A 20,174-nucleotide genomic window follows, 5' to 3' on the forward strand; every position below is an offset into this window, starting at 1 on the left:
TTTTAGACATCTTGTAATTGATAACATTTCTGAAGTGGCGTTGAAGCCCCGCCTATCATTTTGATTGGCTAGTGTCATCATTTATGCTAAACACTGGCCTCCAATTGAAAATAAGGCTTCTTTGTTACCGTCCTGTCTCCTTTTGGCCCCGCCCATCCAGACTGGATCGTTTCCTTGCGGCGTTACACGGACTCCTTGAATTAGTCGGTGGGCACTTTTTTCTAATTCGCGCAATGGCGACAGCTTGTTATTAGTTGTATGTTCATGCTCAGCGCGGCTCCCGCTTTAGGGACACTGCGCTACGTTTATTTATTTATTTTTACTTTAATTCGGAGTGCTGCTCCCGCTTTAGGGACACGGCACTCCATTTATTTCTTTATTTTTACTTTATTTCGGAGCGCGGCACCCGCTTTCGGGACACCGTGCTCCGTTTATTTCTTTTATCTTTTAATGATGTGGTGCAGCGTCGCAAACATACCATGGTACCATGGACTGAGCCAGTTGTTGTTTTATTTTCAATGACCTTCTCTGGCATCGTGTATCCTCCTCTGTCTCCTCACTCCATCTCCTCACCCCCCCCCCCCACCCACAAACACACTTTGTCAATCCACAACTTCAGCCCAAAGGCTGGTGTCCCATTACTGCTCTCAGTGCCCTTAGCCCCCACCTTACAATTCTTCACCGTGAGCTGCCCTAGGATTTTGAGCCCCACGACCCTATTGCGCCCCCCCCCCCATTCGTCACCAAGGGCTAAACTTCTGTGGTGTTATATTCCCCGCCCCCCTAGCCCCAACATTCCTCCCTGAGAGCCGTGGGTGTTCTGGCATTTGAGATTTAGAGCAGTGCAGCGCGGACATAAAGTGTTGAACAGGCAGGACAGAACCCGAGTCCTGTTTTCAGTTAGAGCCCCCACCCCCAGACCGAGGGCTAGGGCCAGCTGTCTAGGACCCCCTTGCTTTCAGATGCGGCCTCCTCCCTCCTCTCTGCTGGCAGGTGTGGGAGGGGCAGTTCTAAAACTTCTCTTCATGAATTCAGTACATGTGTCAACGTAGGGCTCGACTCGGAGATTTACATACTGATTTGTTTGGGTTAAAACCTGACAGAGGCAGCTGAGGATCAACGCCACATCCCCAGCAGCCCCCTCCACGTTTAACAAGCATTTGCAATGCAAAGGGTCTCACAGTTACGCAAGTTTAAGCTATTGGCATTGTAAATCACAATGCCTTTTATTTATGTTTTAAAAACGAAAACAAAAATAAAAGGCATTGTCATTTGCAATGTCGATGGCTCCAACTCGCATAAAGGCGAGACCTATTGCATTGCAAATGCTTGCTCTTTATAAGAGAGGGATTTTTTTGCCCTTTATTCGAGTCTTATGCGGAAAAAAATCAGGATTTGGTCCTTTTGTCAGAGGCCTGGTGAGGCCTCCATTGCTTTTAGGAAAAAACAGGCAATGTTGAGGGTTTTCGTTGGGGCTGTTGTGATGCCAGACCAGTTTAGGCTTTCACTGCTGTGACATCAAAGCGGTGAAACCCTAGATTTTGAGAAGTGTGCTGTTGATAATAACTGAGAAAGAGCCTGATACACGGAGTATTGTTTCATACAAATAAACAAGAAAAGAGAGTTTGCAATATCCAAAATCAAAAAGCCACTAGTGGAACTCACACCCTGTTTGGGTGGAGAAGAAAGCCCTCACACACCGACCTAGTCAGTGTCATGCTTCATCATCGGGCCCCACCAAAGAGGGCAAGTGCCTCTTTGGTGTGCTGCGACGCCAGAAGACTGCGGAGCTGGTTGTGTGAATTGGGCGTGTTGTGAAGTTAAATTAGAAGTAAAAGTGTCTAAAGGGTATCGACAAAAAAGTTTAATGAATGATCCCTAGGACACGGTTAAGAGGGTTATGTGTCTGAATTTAGTGCCAAAGGTAATGGATGGTTAATTCAGATATAGTCAGTCAACATGTTTCAGCCTTACGAGAGGTTTCAATTTACCTAGGCATTCGTCAGGACATCAATAAACCCCGGCGGTATGGACTCTCTAATCGTCCACCCTGACCTGGGGGCGTGAAAGTGAAAAATAAACGTGATAAAGTGCATAAAAAAGTGGAAGAGCGAGACGCTCAATTCCCAAAAATACTCCGAATTGTGGAGTGTTTCAGCACTTTAAAATATGGCGCTATCTGCACCATGGGTCTCGGGAGGGGGGTTGGAGCGTCCCTGGCACATCGCCCTCAGCACTCTCAACCCCGGGGTCCGGTTCGAGGAATCCTAAGGTGTATAGGCGGGTTGAGAGTGCTGAGGGCGATGTGCCAGGGACGCTCCAACCCCCCTCCCGAGACCCATGGTGCAGATAGCGCCATATTTTTAAATTGCTGAAACACTCCACAATTCGGAGTATTTTTGGGAATTGAGCGTCTCGCTCTTCCACTTTTTTATGCACTTTATCACGTTTATTTTTCACTTTCACGCCCCCAGGTCAGGGTGGACGATTAGAGAGTCCATACCGCCGGGGTTTATTGATGTCCTGACGAATGCTTAGGTAAATTGAAACCTCTCGTAAGGCTGAAACATGTTGACTGACTATATCTGAATTAACCATCCATTACCTTTGGCACTAAATTCAGACACATAACCCTCTTAACCGTGTCCTAGGGATCATTCATTAAACTTTTTTGTCGATACCCTTTAGACACTTTTACTTCTAATTTAACTTCACAACACGCCCAATTCACACAACCAGCTCCGCAGTCTTCTGGCGTCGCAGCACACCAAAGAGGCACTCGGCCTCTTTGGTGGGGCCCGATGATGAAGCATGACACTGACTAGGTCGGTGTGTGTGGGCTTTCTTCTACACCCAAACAGGGTGTGAGTTCCACTAGTGGCTTTTTGATTTTGGATATTGCAAACTCTCTTTTCTTGTTTATTTGCATACAACCGGGGATCAAGAGAGTGTTCCTGTTATTCCCTGTCTCTCCCATTGTTATCTTGTATTGTTTCATACGCCACAAATGTTGACCTGCTCATTTGTTTTTCAGCAGAGACGCCGATCGAGGAGTTCACGCCGACGCCCGCCTTCCCAGCCCTCCAGTATCTGGAATCGGTGGATGTGGAGGGCGTGGCATGGAGGGCGGGGCTCCGCACCGGAGATTTCCTGATTGAGGTAAAAAGTCATTGTGCTTGTTTCATTATTGCGTTTTTTTGGCAACAGAATGTAAGAGTAAACATTTAATGCAGTATTGGTGTCTGTGAGGTGAGAAGAACCTCACTAACTAACATCCAGGTAGTCATTCAAAGCGTTAAAGCACCGTCAACTCGCATCCGTGACCCTTCATGCTGTCACAACGCGGTCGTTATAACGACCGCGTTGTGACAACTAGTCGTTACAACATATTGCCGAGGGGGGAGAAGGTGTTGGATTTAGAATCCAACACCTTCCCTAAAGTCCGCACAGACTGGAGTTGGAATAGTAAACTTTACTATTCCAACACCCAGCGCCCCCTCTCCGCAAGTAGTTGTAGTGACTTGCGGAGTAATGGTATGCGTTGTCACAACGAGGTCGTTGTTACAACCGCGTGTGACAACATGCGGGATAATGGTATACGGAGTGAAGAGGCATATTCATTCACTGTGTCTGAAACCCCCACTGCACTTGTTGAGTCAGTGCTGCTGGGTCTTAAATGTAATATGGCAGACACTACTACACTCAGGGCACAAGTCCTAAATAAAGAAATGGTGAGACTAACCGAGTTAATCAGAATGCAAGTGACATTACGGCGCGTGATTTCATAAGTTGCATCAGATCTTAAGCCCTCACATATATGTTTAACAGGTCTATCATGAGTACATTGGAGTACAATTCAAGTATACAGGGAAACCCTCCTGATTTAGGCAGAAGATTCACACTTTTGTAAGCTACACATAAAACAATGGTGACTTTTGTCAGCATAAACCTCCTCTACCCATAGTGCTATACAAGAAAGCATTGTGATATTTAAATTATTACAACCCCCGACTCAGTGGTAGTAAGCACTATATAAATGCTACTTATTTTTGTAAAAACTGGGAAAGACCAACACATCTGACATTCTTACAGTGCATGCATATCTCGTTTACAGGGACTGAACAAAGTGAAAGTACGTGTGAAGTGCTAACAAGGTGTGAGCCTTTGTTTTCCCCCCAGCTTCATTTTCATCAAGTTTGAGGCTCCTGATTGCTCCCAGCCAGGAGAATCTAACTAAAGGATGCTCGATGACCCCTCAGAGTTGGCCTCTGATATAGGCCCAGCAGAAGACTGAACTAAGAAAACCCCCTCCCTGCCTGCATGTTGTTGCAGACAACAACGTGCAGGCGCTGCTGAATGTGTCCCAGTGTTTGAATATTACACAGGGATGAATTCAGCACATTTTTCAGTGGAGCCCAACTTCTTGGCAGGGTGGACAACGTCCACCCTGTGAAAATAGTGGGTGGACGCCTTCCACCCGATTGTATTCCCGACGTGTGCCCTGACTACACTGGTAACCTAAGAACACTGATGAACCAAGCTCCTGGGACACTGGTCAGAGGGCAACCCTGTACATCTATTGAATGGACTCAAAGGCAAATTGCATAACTGGAACATATACTCTCTCATGACCGGGATCGATGTGGCAGACATCCAGTCCCAAAGACAAGCTTGTATGTTATTGTCTGGCACAAGGCAATTAGAAAAAGAATGGCTCTTATGGTCATTGCTTTTTTTCTTGTGCAATGTTTTTATCAGACAATGGGGTTAGGTTAAGTGGTCATTCTGCTGGCCAGTGGCCAATGGGAAATTCCTGTAGTTTAAAGTTAATTGGGCTAGTTCCTCCTTCCTCCCCACAAGGCACTCTGTGTCCAATACTTACGTATCTATTCTTCCCTAGACAAAAACTCTGTCCTTCAGTGGACAGCCGAGCCTAGACCGGGTCGTCCTCACCCATGGCACTTCTGTGCCATGTCCCCTCATCAATCCTCTCTACAGATATAGGACACTTTTATGATATATCATAATAGTTGGGTGCACTTAACTATAGTGGCATCATGTCTCTTTAGAGGACAGAGAGATCCAAAAGTTACAGTTTTCAGGCATTACTTACTGTTTGCAGCTATTTTTCACGCCTTCTAGGACTGCAGATAAGCATGTAGTTTCCTAGGTGGAGAGGGTTGCTGTTTTATTCTTTTGCTGCTTGAACCCTGAAACATGGACAGCAATACAAGTTAGTGGGGTGTGTAGGATTGTGAATAAGTTGACAAGAATCTGAGGTTCAGAAAAGTCTAATATTTTACAAATTCTCGGACAAAAGGATTGGAGTCACCAAAAAATTCCCTTGACCGTACTCTGGTATTTTAGCACGGTCCACTTTCTGGTAGTAGCATCCTGTCCCTGCAGGCAGCGATGGATGATATAGCCGGCAATTTAACCTAAATGTGATTGGCTCGTTTAGACACGATGAAATAAAGGCATTCATTGCTGTGACTAGTTGATGGAAGTTGAACACTGACATAAAATGATTATCTTACATGAAAGAATAATTTTTTTAAAGACTACGGAAGCCTGTGAGTCCAAAGATAAGTCTGGGTTTGTCATTTCGCCTGGGTTTCCAATAAAGGAAGTGGTGATGGTGGTGGTTGGGGTAGGGGAATATATTCACCTGTTGATTCTGACCAAAGGCAAGGGAGCCTCAGGGTCGAATAAATGTTAGTCAGTAAAATGTGGTTAGTCAGTAAAGAGTGGTTAAGCTTTCAGATATTACAATGCATGCAATACCTAGTTACTTGAGGCACAGTGGATATTAAAAAAGCTGATTTCTAATCTTCTGCCTTGATTTACAAGAGGAGGTGAATGTTATCTATAGGTATAAAGTGCTTACTATGCTGCTTAGACAGCTCTTTTGAAAATGGCCTAATGTAGAAATTATGATCAGGTAAAATGGAAGTTCCCAGTGCACTTTTCAGAGGTGTTTTGTTATATATATTATAGAATAAAGGAGAATGACACATATCAAAACGAAAAGATGTGATCTACATCAGGGACTTGTAGAAGATACCTAGGGCCTGATTTAGAATTTGGCGGCCTGGTTACTCCATTACAAATGCGATGGAGTACCTTGGTCTGTCAAAACCTTGGTCAGCGTGCCTCACTTAGAGACAGGAGGACCGTAACGATGTAACGATTCCACCATCAGACACCACCCCCCCCCATCGGCTCTGTAAATGGAATGCTCCCTCCGACGGCCCGACAGAATAGGAAACATCCAAGGAAGGACTTTACAATGTCCGCTCTATTTAGGGTGGATGGTATAAAGTGTTCTAATTCCCGTCTGCCACTGGCAGGACAAACATCCAACATCCAAAATAGACCAAAACAAAAATGTTGTTTATTTTACTAATATAAGTAGTAAAGTTAAAAAAAATGTGTTTGAAAACATTAAAACATATCTCTACCTTCTACCTTAACAAATAATTAAAAATAATTAAAGCAATTATAAAAAATTAAACATGAATTTTAACTTAATTATTACAAAAGCAATTACAATTAAAACAATGAATACATATATATTGTACGCGATTTCATAAACTGATCAACCAATTAATTAAAAACTAACATAATTAAAATAACAATGAATCAATTTACCGAGTTATCAATTGAAAATTAAATTACATAAAAAATTATTTACGTCTTAAAAACAATGATTTACCTTTCAAAAGGTATTTCACCCTAATCCCCTACAAGCCCACAACTTGCACCCAATGTAACAATTTCTAATTAAATAAAAAAACTTGCCAATAAAAATTACAATCTATAGGAAAACAAATGAAGCACAAATATTATAATAATACTTATAACGTAAAATACTGAAATAATTAATATTTCTAAATTGAAAATGATCATTTATACAGCTATATTAAATTAACCTTTAATACTTACAAGTGTATTTGAAAAACGATATTATATAACTGAAAACACGATATTGTTGTCTTCTATATTCCTTGGGACAATATTTTTTACATTACGATGTTTGACACAATATTTGTGACTCACAATATTTTTTATACAGTAATTTATCATTTTCCATGATTAGATATGTGAGTGCTTGGTGTGGATTGAGGATAATGGGGTTTCTAGATTTGAGCTTCTGACCATATACTGTCATTCAGGTGGCCCAATGTGCAGAACTGCCTCAATTACTTACCTGGTGACAGCATTACTCCGAGACGTACTCCGTCGATTTAATTTATAACGAATTGAGGAGGCAGTCATGCCTCAGTAGAAACCCCACCGTATAACTTATGTCATGAAAGGCTCTCCCCCATTGCTCCTCCTGCTTAGTCGGCAAGCTCTGCCTAATGTAGATTCAGTTGTCTTGACTGTAAAGGGAGGGCGGGGGGGCGGTGTATGAATTGAAGTGAGGGAATATACTGTAATTCATAGAACAAGGCACCTTGGTTCCAAACACATCTTCCAACTCCACTCCCTGAGAAATCCTGTTATGAATTTTTATGAGTGTGGACCGATAAGACAATATTGCTGTGCAGCAAATCTCTTCAATGGAGGTTCCCTGAAGTTCAGCCACTTATAAGGAAATGCTGATAGTTATGATTGCTGACCAATGTAGTAACTTCACCATCATCAAACAATCGGTCAAATTCACCTTAAATCCATTAAGTTAATAAAAGGAAATAGGTCTGCCACCCCAGGCTCTTGCCTGCCAGCAAGTAGAAGCCAGCTGTGCTGTCCTCCATGGTTTGAACTCAGAGGACTAGCTGCTTGTCACTTTTCACCCGAACAGCCAGCCCAAGCCAACCACGAGCAGGCCAGACGTTGTCCTGGCTGGTCAAGAGGAAACTTTCCATGCCAGTAGGCATATCTGAAGAAATAAAAATCTCCCAGTGCTACCCTGTCCTGTAATGTCGGTCACCTCCTCATAGGCATAGGGGTGGGCTGTTCTGACCCCGCTGATATGGATCTTGTAGTCTCGCCCACATGCTGCCTGCAGCAAACAACAAAATGCGTTAGGCATGGCTGCACGGGCAGTTATGCGTCGGACACCGAGCGAAACACCATCTGCCTCCATGTGTTCATTACAACTTGCGCTATCAAATTATGTGCTGGTAGTCTCGCACTACCTAAGGCCGCTGTAGGTCTGGAATGCCCGGCACTACACTGACGATGAGACTGGAGCTCAGCCCTTGCTCGCACACACAGGGAGCTTGGGAGGGAGAAGGGGGAGCATAAACTCATTTTGTTGTGTGAAAAAGGCTGCTCTATTTAAACAGGTGCACATCACAATTAACATCCCTGGCAAAGGCCTTACAAAACTTAAAGCCTCACTAATACATCCAAATACCTGACCCCGCCACTACGATCCCCTGAACCCATACCCACCCTGACATTACCATTTAAACAACAATACAAAGCATTGCAGTAAACTTATACCCTTTAATTACACACTTCATTAACCAACATCCTATGCCTGCCTCTCTGCAACAGTAAATCCACAAACTTGTCTAACTGAACTTAAAATAACTTGCCTACCCTTTCCTTGACCATAAATCCAACTTCAACAATAACCAAAAAACTTCTGCCGACCCTGGAAATCTTTCAATAACCCCCGCCACCCAGAAAGTGGGTGGAGAGAATCTTCCCCACCTTCCTGCCCCCAGCCTGCGCTCAGTCCCTTTGTCCTCATGTTGACTGCCTCTGCACGTTCAAAGACCTGGACAAAACCTCCCTGATCTCCAATAGGTATAAATCCATACAGAGCCTGGACAAATGCACACCATCATTTCTGGAAAAACTCCACAGACTCTAAACAAATGTTCTTATGGCTAACTCAACTAAAACCTAAACTTCAACAAAAACGGGACATTTTGGTATTCACCTTTCACCTGGCTCTGTCAATGGCGCTCGGGTGTAAGGTACCCCTCCACAACCTACGAGGCACAAACTCCATCCACATCACATGACAACCTGACCATTGTTCCTTTATCAAGGCCAAATCTTTCTTCATCGCCCTCATCAAAACAACCCCTTTCTCCCTACACTAATCATTCTCCCCAAGGTGAACCAATAAAAATATCGGGACACCTACCCCCTACCATCCAGCTTTTGAAACAAGGAATCAGCTCCTTCCAGCGCATTCCCCTCTTTTCCCTCCAAACAGCCTTACACAAACGTTAATTGAAACCCAAGTGAACCCAAAATAACTCTTGTGCGCTTGAACTTACGCCCATTTGACAAGAGTGCCCCACTATCCAAATGGTCAATTCTTCCGCTTGAGGGCCAGGCACAGAACCTAAACGAGAAAAACTAGAATGAGACTCAGAAATGGGAGAGTGACGCATGCGCCTCCCCCGTATCGCGTCTAACGTAGCACCTAAACCAATCAGAAGACCAGTGCCCCAAATGCATGATATCCTCCCGGGGCCATTCCCTATTGCACACCTCTGTAGCCGTACCGATACGAAACGAATGCGTCCCAAAAAGCGCCCCATCAACCTCAATGTGTTGCAAGGCCTTCTGCAACACCATCCGTAGCTGGTAGTCCATCAGCCTGTGCCAATTCTCATGTTAAAACACTGCCTCCCCGACTCACCCACTAGGCTGACCCAGCGCCGGGCCCACCAAAGCGGACATGTCTCCTGAGGACCTGCCTCCTCCAATTTGACCCATCTGTCCTTTCCTCTCTGGTCTGTTTTGGATCCTGCCAACCAAATCTGTAAACCTGCCCCTTGCGGAATCAGGTCCTTCCATACCACCACCCCCCCACCGTCCTTGTTACCCAGTAGTTCTGACACCCTGAATGCCTAAAAAAACATCCAAACCATTAATGTTGAAAACAGGCAAGATTTGAAATTATCACTGCAAACCACTGGTAAGACTTCAATCACCTGGGCTAACGTCTGCCAATAAAGCGGCCTCCGGAGATGCCGCCCCCCGGATTTCTCTCTGGCCCACCCCTCGAGTATCCTCCTCCCCAGATCACCCGCTGTCGGAGGGTAACCTCATAGCAGTTTACCCATGAAAGCTATGCCAGAAAGCTTGTCACCCTAGATAAACCACGATCAATGAACTGAATTACATCCTCTGACCCCCGCCAGACCTCAGCGTGCCAAGAAGTCCCTCCATGCCAATCGGTATTGTGCCCAAGTGGATGCCGACAACGAGCCTACCACTATTTGTAGCATTTTATGTTGCCTACGTACCACAAATGAGCGGTCATTGGCGTTGGCGTCCTGCCTGCCTCCTTGGCAAGCCTACGGAAATCTCCCCCACTAAGAAGGAGACAAAGCATCGGCTATGCCATTGTCCACACCAGGTAAGTGTCAAGCCCTGAAAGCAATATAATGTCTCAGGCACCCCAACACGAAGACCCTCAACAACTTCAGTATTTGCTCATCCCTTGTGGACTGTCTATTCACAATTTCGACCACTGCTATGTTGTTTACTCTGAACAGTACCTTCTTGTGAGCCAACTCCTCCCCCCAAAGTGTGATTGTTACTACTAGAGGAAAAAATTTCAAAAAGGCTATGCTTCTGCCCCCATTTTTCCAAAGTGGCGGCCACTGTTCCGCGCACCATTTTCCCTGCCAAAATAGGCCAAAGCCTTCACTGCCTGCTACATCTGAAAAAATATGAACGTCCCATGGGACGTCGTCCTCCCTTGCCAATGGCACTCCATTAAATGACTGCAGAAACACAATCCACATCCTCAAATCCTCTTTCACCCCAGCCGAAAGGTGTACATGGTGGTGCAGTAAGTGGTGTCTTGCCAGAGCATGCTCCAGTCTCCTAAAAGTAGTCCTCCCAGCCTGCATCACCCTGCACGCAAAGTTGAGATGTCCCAACAGTACTTGAATATCTTTAACTTTGACTTTTTCCCTTGACAACATGCTTTTTAACAAATCCAACATTTTCAACATTAACAAATCCAACATTTTCCTTTTCTTCTCTTCCGGTAGTCGATTTCTATGTCCAAGAAAGACAGAGCCGTACTGGGTCCCATTGTCTTTTCCGGTGCCAAAGGCACCCCAAGTTCCTCCGTTAGCTCGTGGAAATCGCCCAGTGCTGCCTGGCATTCCGTGGAGGCTGGCAGACATACAAAGATGAAATTGTCCAAATAGTGCGTCACCAGATGGTGACCCGTGCGCCGAGTGAATGTCCAATGAAAGAACGCGCTGAAGCACTCAAATAAAGCGCACGGCATAGAGCAACCCATCGGCAGTGCTTTGTCCATGTACCATTTTCCTTCGAAATGGATACCCAGAAGATCCCAATGATCAGAATGGACTGGAAGCAACCGAAAAGCCGACTTTGTCACATTTTGCCATTGGTGCAGTTACGCCTGCGGCCACTACCAGTAACCTGGCCACGTCAACTGATGAATAAGATACCAAGGCTGCCTCCTTATCAATAGAATCTTTGACCGAAGTCCCTTCTGGCCATGACAAATGTTGAATCAATCTGTATTGCCCCGCTTCTTTTTTGGGCACTACCCCTATTGGCGAGACAATCAAGTTCTCAGTTGGGCAATTGTCACAGGGGCCTGCCACTCTCCCTTCGTGCACTTCCTTGTTCAATTTTTCCCGCACTAATTGTCTGTGTTCTGTCACAGATTTCAGATTGTCAACCCATCGTCTCTGTCTTGGCCCTTTGTAACCCAAACGAAATCCCCATCTGAACCCCTTCCTCAGTACTTGTGCTGCTCTCTGGTCCTCATACCGCGGAGCCTTTTGACCCAGGTCCCTGTGGCCCCTTACCCCCTTCATTGCCTGTGAATTGTGGCAGGTGTCCTGTTGCACTGTTTCCTGGCTGGTGCCATTGCTGGCCTCCCTGTTGTTGTCTGCCCCAGCAGTTGACCAATGCATGGTTGCCCCACATTTGGAGCAATCATGACGGAACTTACAAAACTCCTGCATGCACAGGCCCTTGTTAAAGTCCCAGCACGCCCCTCCGGCCCCAGGCTGAGGATTTCCTGTGCCCCCACCCCTCCCCGGGTGGGCCTCCCCTGAAAGGGCTGATACACTATGGGAAGCCGCTGGCCGTAAATATGTTTTTTACCCCTTTTGCCGCCCTGATGGTGTGGTGCAACAGATTCCTGTCTAGTTCCCCCCATTTGGCCTCTGGGTCCCACGCCATGTGCGCTCTAAACTCCTCCTCATATTGTGCCCATGCATATCCACCCTGTGATCTAAGCTATTTTAATAGCGTCCATGTATTTAAATAAAGCTACGCAGCGCTTCGGATACTTCTCGCAATATGCACTGGCGCAAATTAAAAACGCCGCTGTCTAATTTTCTATTGTCAGAGGAACCTTTGACCTCTTAGCCAGCTCGTATTCCATCTTCTATTGATTCCTCCTTCGACCATACTTCTCTATGCAGGAGCTTTAGCATATCCGCATATTCACATATTCCCCTTTCCATATGCGCTCTTTTGTTGTCAACATTAGGTGTGCTCCTAGGGGTTTCGTCACTCGGAGATTTTTATTTTTCAGCGCCTTACTCTCTGGACCCTCTTTTTTGTCTCCTGTTTTTTCCCCTTCTCCCGTAACTTTATCCGTGTTAGTTCCGCTCTCAACGTTTGTACTTTTCGTGTCCACAACATCCTTTGTCCCTACCCCTATGTCACCGACATATTTTCCTCTTGGGGTGGAGCCGACTGTACACGCCGGTACTCCCCCTGGGGCCTTGCCCATGCAATATCCTTCCTTGACCATGCGGCGGTCCACCATGAACCGCTGGTTGTTAGGGCCAGCGAGGTTGTTCTGGGCCTTTGTCTGCTGGCCGCGCCGAGCTCCCTAACCGTTACCAGGTATGCCGCGCAAGGCTCCACCCTTCCTTTGCCTCAGTACCAATGGGCCTTTCACAGCCCTGCCGAGTCCGGTATGCTGCGCAGCTCCTTGCCCTGCAATAAAAGTGTTTGGACTGATATGCTGGTTCCCTTACATCTACCCCCTGTACCTAACCTGCGGTCCACAAACCCCTTATGGCCCTTTATTCCCCTACTCCCCTGCCCCCTCATCTCTACCGGCTCAACGATAAGAGGTTTCCCCCATTCTCGTCCCCACTCCACTCCAACATGGCAGCCACCATTGCTTAAGCCAATTCCTGTCCGCAACCCATCCCCCAGCAAGCTCTTACCCCAGAGGTCCTCCCACGCCCCTGCCCCTCGGGACCCCCCCTCCCGTTGCAAAAGACTCACCCCACGCCATGTATGCATCTATCTGGCCCACCCTGTGCAAACCTCTCACCTCCTCATTCCAGGCCGTTAAAATATCCATTCCATCCCAGGCCTGACCCCCCCCAGCCAGCTCCAATTCCACTGGCAACTCCTCATCAGAACCTACATTGCCTTCGCCTCTCCCGTGGCCCTCCTCCCCCCATGCCCCTAAATCCTGGTCCCCCCCTCCAAAAGAGCCCCTTGACCGTGTCCTGCTGGGAAACCGACAGGGGCCTCTCTACAGACCCAGGGCTCCCCTCCCTTCCCACTTGCTGTGCCCACTCTCCATCCCCTGCTGGCCCCTCCCCCAGGAACGTACCCCGGCAGCCTTATTCTGTTGCCAGCTCCCAATGGCCTCCCACTCGGGTCTAAGTCCAGCAAGGTGACCAGGCCCCACCCCCTGCACCCGGCCGCGACCTGTCCTATAGGCAAGCCCCCCTCAGGAGAGGGGTCTTCTGTTGCACCGCTCCTGGCAAGGACTCCCGAGCTCTGAGGTGAGATCAGCCTACGCGCTGCCCACCGCCACGGTGCCCCGCTCCCTTGTAAGCTATCTGCGGAGCGGGCCTCCAGAAGTGCGCGCCTCCTCAGGAAAATTAACCGCCACAGGCCCTGGGACAATGAAGGCCTTTTTAACCCCCTCCCCCGCTTCAGGTTCAGGTTCAGGTTTAAAGTCTTTATTTCGATATCAAAATCATAAAAGACAGCGTTTAAAACATATTTCATTATAATGACATTTTTAGAATAACAGCACCATTATCATAAAAAATTATTAAACATTCAAAATACAAAGACAAACCTGACCATAGCATATTGAAAATTAAAAGAAAAGAAAAACAACAATAATATGCGAGAACATTCCTCATACTATATACATTTTTCCTAAGTTTAGTTAAAAGAAGGAATGTTTAAGCCTTTATGGATAAATTAAGAAGCCCTATTGAAGGTTTTGTCTGCTCTTGCCCTGATGGCCCAAGCCCACCCTAGGAATTTGGCTATGCTCACCACAATCACCTCTGAGGTATTGGTTTTTAGAACCCAGATGGCCTCCGAAGACCTTCTAAAAGGGAGGCGCTGAAACAGGGGTTTTAACCATTTTGTTCGTGGTGCTGAATAGATCGGGCAGGCAAACAAAAGATGACCCTCAGTTTCTTTGTGACTTGGACACCAACTACAAAATTCAGTTACTTCATTAACCCATTTTTTTGTAAAGGAATTCAATGGCAATACTCCTACCCGAAACTGATGGTAAAGTTTCTTGTCCAGCGGTTTGGTGATGATATCCCAATAGGTCTCACGGGAGGGATCCAACTTAATGGCCAGAAACCTTCCCGTTAGACCAACGGAGCTGGAGGCCGTTACTAGCGATTGACGGACCGAGGCCCAGGACAATGCCTTGAATTCCTGTTTGGAGGGAAAAGCGTTGGTACTTGGAGATATCCATAGATGTTCCAGTCCCATTTCAACCAGAATGGTTTTTACCGTCTTTAGCCAAGGGATTCGCCCAGATCCCCCAATTGACCTAACTTCAGCCAATTCCTTAGCAAAAAGGGCAAGGTCAGGGGATGTCCATATACGCCTCCAGAAGGCCACCAATCTAAATCTTGCCATCTCGTGGATTGGATTACATCCCAGATCCAGGCATAGGGGTATGGAAGGGGAAGATTGGGGTAGCCCAATCAGGCTCCTTAAGAACTTACACTGGGTTCTGAAGAGACTGGAGAGATCCATGTGTCCCCAGAGATCAGCACCATATAGGATTGCGGTGTTGATCTTAGTATCATAGATTTTTAACGCTGGGGTAACCCGTTTTGTAATTGATCTCCTTTGCTCATTCAGAAGACAGCCGGTGAGTCGGGCAAATTTAAGCTGTTGGGCATCAACCTGATCTTTCCATCCCAGTCGACGATCCAAGGTAACCCCCAAGTACGTCATGGTTTCAACTTGTTCCAAGTTGACTCCACTCATACTTACGGTACTCCGAACAAAATGCCTCCTATTAAGAACCATAAACTTGGTTTTACCCACGTTTACCTTAAGGTCATTGATGGCACAGAACTCCTCGAAGCGGTCCAGCGCCCTCTGCAGACCACTGCGTGTTTTTGAGAGGAGTAGGGTGTCGTCGGCAAAGATAAGCATTGGGAACCTTGTCCCTGCCAGTAAAGGGGCGTCAGTGGGAGTGTCTGCAAAGAATTTGACCACTTGATCAATGAATAGCAAGAAGAGTGTTGGCGCCAGGACGCATCCCTGGCGGACACCACGGGTCACGGGGAAGGGTTTTGTCACTTGTCCCTGGCCTCCCCACCTCACCCTTGCGTAATTGTCATCGTGCATTTTAATTATCAGGTCAAGTAATTCCCTGGGTAAGCCTAAGTCCCTCAGGACGCACCACAATTTATCCCTCGGCACTAGATCGAAAGCGGACTTCAGATCTATGAATGCGGCAAAGATGGTTCCACCGCCGAGCAAGACCACCTTCCAGTAGATCAGACAGAATCTGAACACCTGGTCGATGGTGCTCGTACCTGATCTGAAGCCCGCTTGCATGGGAGACAGAATGTCCTCTAGTTCAATCCAGCCTTGAACTCTACTCAAGACCATACGTGCAATAATTTTTTGGAGGGAGTCGATGAGGCTAATCGGGCGATAATTGCCCGGATTAGACCTATCGCCTTTTTTGTGGATTGGGAGTATCTCCGCACCCTTCCATGACCTAGGGATTCTTGCCCCTTTAGCTATTGCATTTGCGATGTTTGTTATGTAGGGCACCCATAGAGCGGGGTTGGCTTTAAACAAATCAGCAGGGATTAAATCCATCCCTGGTGCTTTTCCCCGCTGGGTCAAGCCAAGTGCTAGCTCAGCCTCGGTTTCCGAGAAAATTAGTTTCTCCCCACAAATAGGTGACAGAGGTGCCTCGTCCAATTTAAAAGGGGGTTCAGAGGTTTCAGCACTAAATTGGGCCGAATAATGGGTCACCCAAGCTTCAGGGGGTACATGGTTTGTGGGAATGCGTGAGTCAGAGTCCTTGCCCCATTTCACTAAATCCCAGAACTTGGACGGGTTATTCGAAGTGGAGGCATCCAAAAGATCGGACCAGTACATATCCTCCCACTCCCGTTTGGCTTCCCACTGAGCTTTCTTATATTGGACCCTAGCTGCCTTAACCGCACACATGTTCCGGGACTTAACCGCTTTGACAAGGTGTCTATGGGCCTCCCTGCACTTTTTATTGTACCATTTCTGATGGGGGGCATTTTGTTTGGCGGTTCCCTTCTGATCTGGTAGAGATATAAGGAGTTTGAGCTCATTGAAACAGCGCTCATGAAGATCAATGACAGTATTTACAGTATTTACAGAACCACCCCCCAGCAAATCATCACGCATTATTTCATTGAACATATTAGAGACCACAATCTCAACGCTCTCTTGTAGGGTCTCATCCCCCGCTAGCCTGGACCATTTTAACCTCCTTCGATCATTGGTCAGAATAACGTCCCCAGTCCGGGAGGTGTCGGGTTCCTTCAATCTCTTCTTTCCCGGAGGCCTTAGTTTAAGTATCAGGGGGTTATGGTCACTTTCTGGGCGGGGTACCACTTCCATATGTACCAGCTTTAACAAAAAATAATCAATCCGGCTTTTCCTTAGTCCGTTGTCAAAGGTGTAGTTGGCACCCAAATCTGATCTTGACTGGCCATTTATAGCCCTTAGCCCCCGGGTAAGACACAGAGCCATCCAGTTCAATGCGGCCTCAGTAGCTTTAACAGTTTTATTTAGCATCAAATCAATCCGGCTTTTCCCTAGTCCGTGGTCAAAGGTGTAGTTGGCACCCAAATCTGATCTTGACCGGCCATTTATAGCCCTTAGCCCCCGGGTAAGACACAGAGCCATCCAGTTCAACGCGGCCTCAGTAGCTTTAACAGTTTTATTTAGCATCAAATCTGGAACATTCCAGGCTGCATCTTCTGCAGAACCCCAGCTGTCCCCGGCTACATAAAGCGGCTCAAAAGTACAGTTTAAATCTCCTGCCAAGAGGATGAAGTTTTCTCTGGCCAAACCTGCAAGGAAGTGGTCCAATACATCCAACACAACAGGGCAGCGACCCCCAGGGAGACCTCGTGCATATACATTAATAACAATCAGGTCCCGATGTCCGTCTTTGCACAATTTAATTACCAGGAGGTCCGGGTTGTCTACAAGTATCTCAGATGGGTGATATCCTGATGACTGCTTCACCCAAATCAACAAACCCCCTGAGGCTCGCCCTTTACCACCCCAATAGCTGGTTTGAAAAAATTTACAAAACCTACCCTATGAATTGGATCAGGTGCCCAGGTTTCCTGTAGCAGGATGATATCAAATTTGTCCACAAACTCCAACCAATCTGCTGAATTCATGCATCCCCTAACCCCTGCAACATTCCAGGACACTATGTTACATGTTTCTGATAAGGGAGCTGCTAGGGGGATCGTTAATACTGATACGGCCGGGGTCAGTGATATACACCCTGTTTTTACACTATTCTCGTTGGTGTCAACATTATCCCTGGAATCCCCCACCCGCAAAACCTCTGTTGGAACATCAACAGCTGTTGCAGCATCTTCCTCGGTTGCTAGTGCCCCCTCAGTTGCCTCTACTTTATTTGTAAAAGGAGGTGCCCCCCGACTTGGCTTCGCTTCCACATACCCGCTGTCCATAGCAGACTCAATTTTTCTATTCCCCATAGAGAGTCAGTCTATGGCCTCAAGATCGGAAAGGGGCCCAAAGTGGTTAAAAAGTGAGGGATATTGCTGGGGGTATGGTGTTCTTACTATGGGGTACCTCTTAGCTAGGGGTCTCCTGTGAGTGGGGTCTAAAGAGAAATTACTCTGTCTTTGGGGGTAGAAATATGTTAGCCCCAGAGTTTGTACATCCCCCTGCCTAGCAAACCTAGCTTCCCTTCGAATAGTGTCCACCACCCAAGGATCCTTAAACGATATTAAAATACAGTCACCCTCCAAGTCTTTGGTGCCGTGTCCCACCCAATCAACTCTCCTTACGAACAAAATTTCAGTAGGAGATGATGGTGGCAGGGGGTGATTTTTATTCAGCCAGAATATCACCTTATTGCGTAGATCCCCATAGGACTCCTTAGTACCTACTTTTAACGGGGCAGCACCTGTTAATACTATGGTATATTGGGTTGCCTCCGAGGGTAAGTCAGCGCGGGGATTGGTGTACCTATTTTGATTCCCCCCTGTTGGAATTTTGGTGCTCCGATGATTAGTTGTTTCCCCAGGGGTTGGCTGTGGGCATCTGCTAACATTGGATTTCGCTGGATTAGTGAACCGAGCAACTTGGGACCTATCTAGGTTGGGAATGTCAGCAACCTTCTTTTTAGGAACCTGTGGCAGAGTGCCCTCAGCTACCGTGCTAAGGTTATTTGTAGGTCTCCCCCCCCGCTAACGGTTTCTTATTGGCTGCCCCTATTGGTACAGGGTTGATGGATTTACTACTAAGAGCATGATGTGAAGATTTTGTCTTAGATACCGACTGTGTTGGAACCCCTCCCGCTGGACTAGAAGTAGTTAGCTTTTGTAGCAAGCCCAAATTTGTGTTTGCTAGTATCTCCAGAGCATCTATTTTGGAGGTCATCAGCCTGGTGCGCTCCAAAACAGGGAGGAGGAGGGTTTTAATCATGGCCTCCATTTTTACCAGTAAGACTTCATCACTATTGAGACACGTAGGGCAGGGATTAGATGACCCCAAGGTAGTTAAAGCAGGACATAGCACGCTGGGAAAAGCAGATGATATTTGTGAGTCAGGGGGATGCACCAGAGCAGATGCAACATTGCTAAATGGATCATTAAGTTTGGGCATCTTGTGATCTCTCCCCCCCTGAGGGCTCAAATCCTGTTTTCTTTTCCGGGATGTTGTTCCTAATCCCAAAGGATCATCCTCTACTATGAGATTTAAAGCAGCATTAGTAGGTGAGTGTGAAATTTCCAAACTAAGGTCGTTTTCCCCACTATTCTGAGTTTGGTCCCCACCACTTGACTGTGTATCGTCCAAAGTTTGATCAACATTAACCAAAGGAACTGAAGGGCCCCCCCCTTCACCATCTATGTGAACAATTGCCTCGGTAGTAACAGAATATACACAATTTGATCCAGCATGGGTGGCAGGACTAGTAATTTTTGCTATCCCGCCCAGCGAAGAGCGCTTACCGCTAACAAGGTCTAAGGAGAGACGTTTTTCCACCATAGCTATTTCTTTTTCCAATATCCCTGATGCTCGGGTGATAAAAGCGTCCAGTGGGCCCGAAACAACTCCCTTCGATGTTTGTATTTGGACTGTGCGATCTTTGCCTGATCTTAGAGTCATGTTACCAAATACGTCTGCCTGTTTTAGCTATAGTACGCTTCTAGAATAAAAGTCTGTGGTACCCGCACTATGTAGATGAGGTAATTTCCGCTAGATCACATTTTACCGGGGAGTCGTTCCTTAAAATGGGGGTAGGTGAGGGCGGGCAGAGGTGGGGGGCCCGGCCCGTCCTCAACCGTACTCGAACGGCCCGCTCTTTGCCCGGTCTTCGCCCCGAGCTCCGTCCCGCGCGCTTCCCGCTGCGCGGAACGACCAAACTGCTTTTAACCTCCCAGGCGGGTGGGCGTTGCCGCTGCGGGAAGAGGCTCCAGGTGTTGAAGATCGCCTCGCAGTCCCGCAGCGGTGTGGGCGGGTCCGGTTCAAGCAGCAGCCGTGGAGCGGGTGCCGCGACCAGAGAACAGCAAAGCAGAAGCCGGCAGAGTTTTGCCCCAAGATGCGCCCAGACAGGTCAGGAAGCGTCGAAGCCCCAGCACTGAGTAGCACCCGCGCAGCGGGTGCTGCGAAGTTTTATCAGGGAGCCAGGCGGGGGGGCGTTGCCGCTGCGGAAAGAGGCTCCAGGTGTTGAAGATCGCCTCGCA

At 47.1% G+C, this 20,174-nt stretch overlaps 2 protein-coding genes across 4 annotated transcripts in view; one reads left to right on the forward strand and one right to left on the reverse strand.

Moving 5' to 3' along the window:
- Positions 1–20,174, forward strand: part of SHANK3 (SH3 and multiple ankyrin repeat domains 3) — a 2,381,185-nt gene that overhangs the window by 1,954,385 nt on the left and 406,626 nt on the right. The window contains exon 17 of the mRNA XM_078677930.1: positions 3,035–3,159. Coding sequence (XP_078534056.1) covers positions 3,035–3,159 — 125 coding nt within the window. The remainder of the gene's footprint in view (positions 1–3,034; positions 3,160–20,174) is intronic.
- Positions 1–20,174, reverse strand: part of LOC144820423 (uncharacterized) — an 858,373-nt gene that overhangs the window by 116,235 nt on the left and 721,964 nt on the right. For all 3 annotated transcript variants that reach the window (XR_013607811.1, XR_013607785.1, XM_078677936.1), the window contains one exon: positions 5,114–5,210. Coding sequence is in view for 1 of the 3 variants with exons in the window: in XM_078677936.1 (XP_078534062.1) it covers positions 5,139–5,210 (72 nt within the window). In the remaining 2 variants the exon portion in view is untranslated. The remainder of the gene's footprint in view (positions 1–5,113; positions 5,211–20,174) is intronic.

Source organism: Lissotriton helveticus, chromosome 1_1 (assembly GCF_964261635.1).
Source record: "Lissotriton helveticus chromosome 1_1, aLisHel1.1, whole genome shotgun sequence".
NCBI lineage: Eukaryota > Metazoa > Chordata > Amphibia > Caudata > Salamandridae > Lissotriton > Lissotriton helveticus.